Raw genomic sequence first — 606 nt, 5'->3', positions numbered from 1 at the left:
CGAACTGAATTAAATCTAAAACGAGACGCAAAGAAAACGTAGAAGTCACGTGCACATAACATAATAGTTAGCTTCTTCCCAACCCTCCACCCTTCCATTACAGTGTCGGTGTTCACCACACACCCAGACCACCGGGACCGCTCTGACATCCCCGTGGAAGACAGCTGAGACCCCACGCTCCCCTGATACGCCTCGTCAGATCACGTCGAACCACAGAAATTACGTCACATCCCCATACTTTCTGCGTCGGAAACCTACGTCACATGATGTTATGATGTGAGATCTACGTCACATCTCCATACTTTCTGCGTCGGAAACCTACGTCACGTGATGTTACGGCGTGAGACTTACGTCACATTTCCACACTGCCGACGTCACGCCGTCCCATGCCTTGCACACGTCAAGCCAATGAACGCAGATGAAGCCTGTGACGCGTACACTTGCAGTACCCTCATGCAACAAGTGCTTGAGCGGAAGGCGGGCATGGTTGTAAAAGTACTTTTCTCCCAGCCGGTCGTTGCAACTGTTTTTTACGTACCTTCTGTAAATAAAAATAATTTATATATTTGGGAGAGTTGGTTACTTGTTATCGGACGGAAAAGTACT

At 48.3% G+C, this 606-nt stretch overlaps 1 protein-coding gene across 1 annotated transcript in view; it reads left to right on the top strand.

The window, feature by feature from the left end:
• Positions 1-270, top strand: part of LOC119585701 (multiple epidermal growth factor-like domains protein 6) — a gene marked incomplete in the record, with an annotated part of 104852 nt that extends 104582 nt beyond the window's left edge. Inside the window, 1 exon segment of the mRNA XM_037934375.1 lies at positions 104-270. Coding sequence (XP_037790303.1) covers positions 104-168 — 65 coding nt within the window.
• Between the last annotated feature and the right edge of the window lie 336 nt (positions 271-606).

This window comes from Penaeus monodon, chromosome 20 (assembly GCF_015228065.2).
Source record: "Penaeus monodon isolate SGIC_2016 chromosome 20, NSTDA_Pmon_1, whole genome shotgun sequence".
NCBI classification, from domain to species: domain Eukaryota; kingdom Metazoa; phylum Arthropoda; class Malacostraca; order Decapoda; family Penaeidae; genus Penaeus; species Penaeus monodon.
This window is presented reverse-complemented; position numbering and strand designations above follow the sequence as displayed.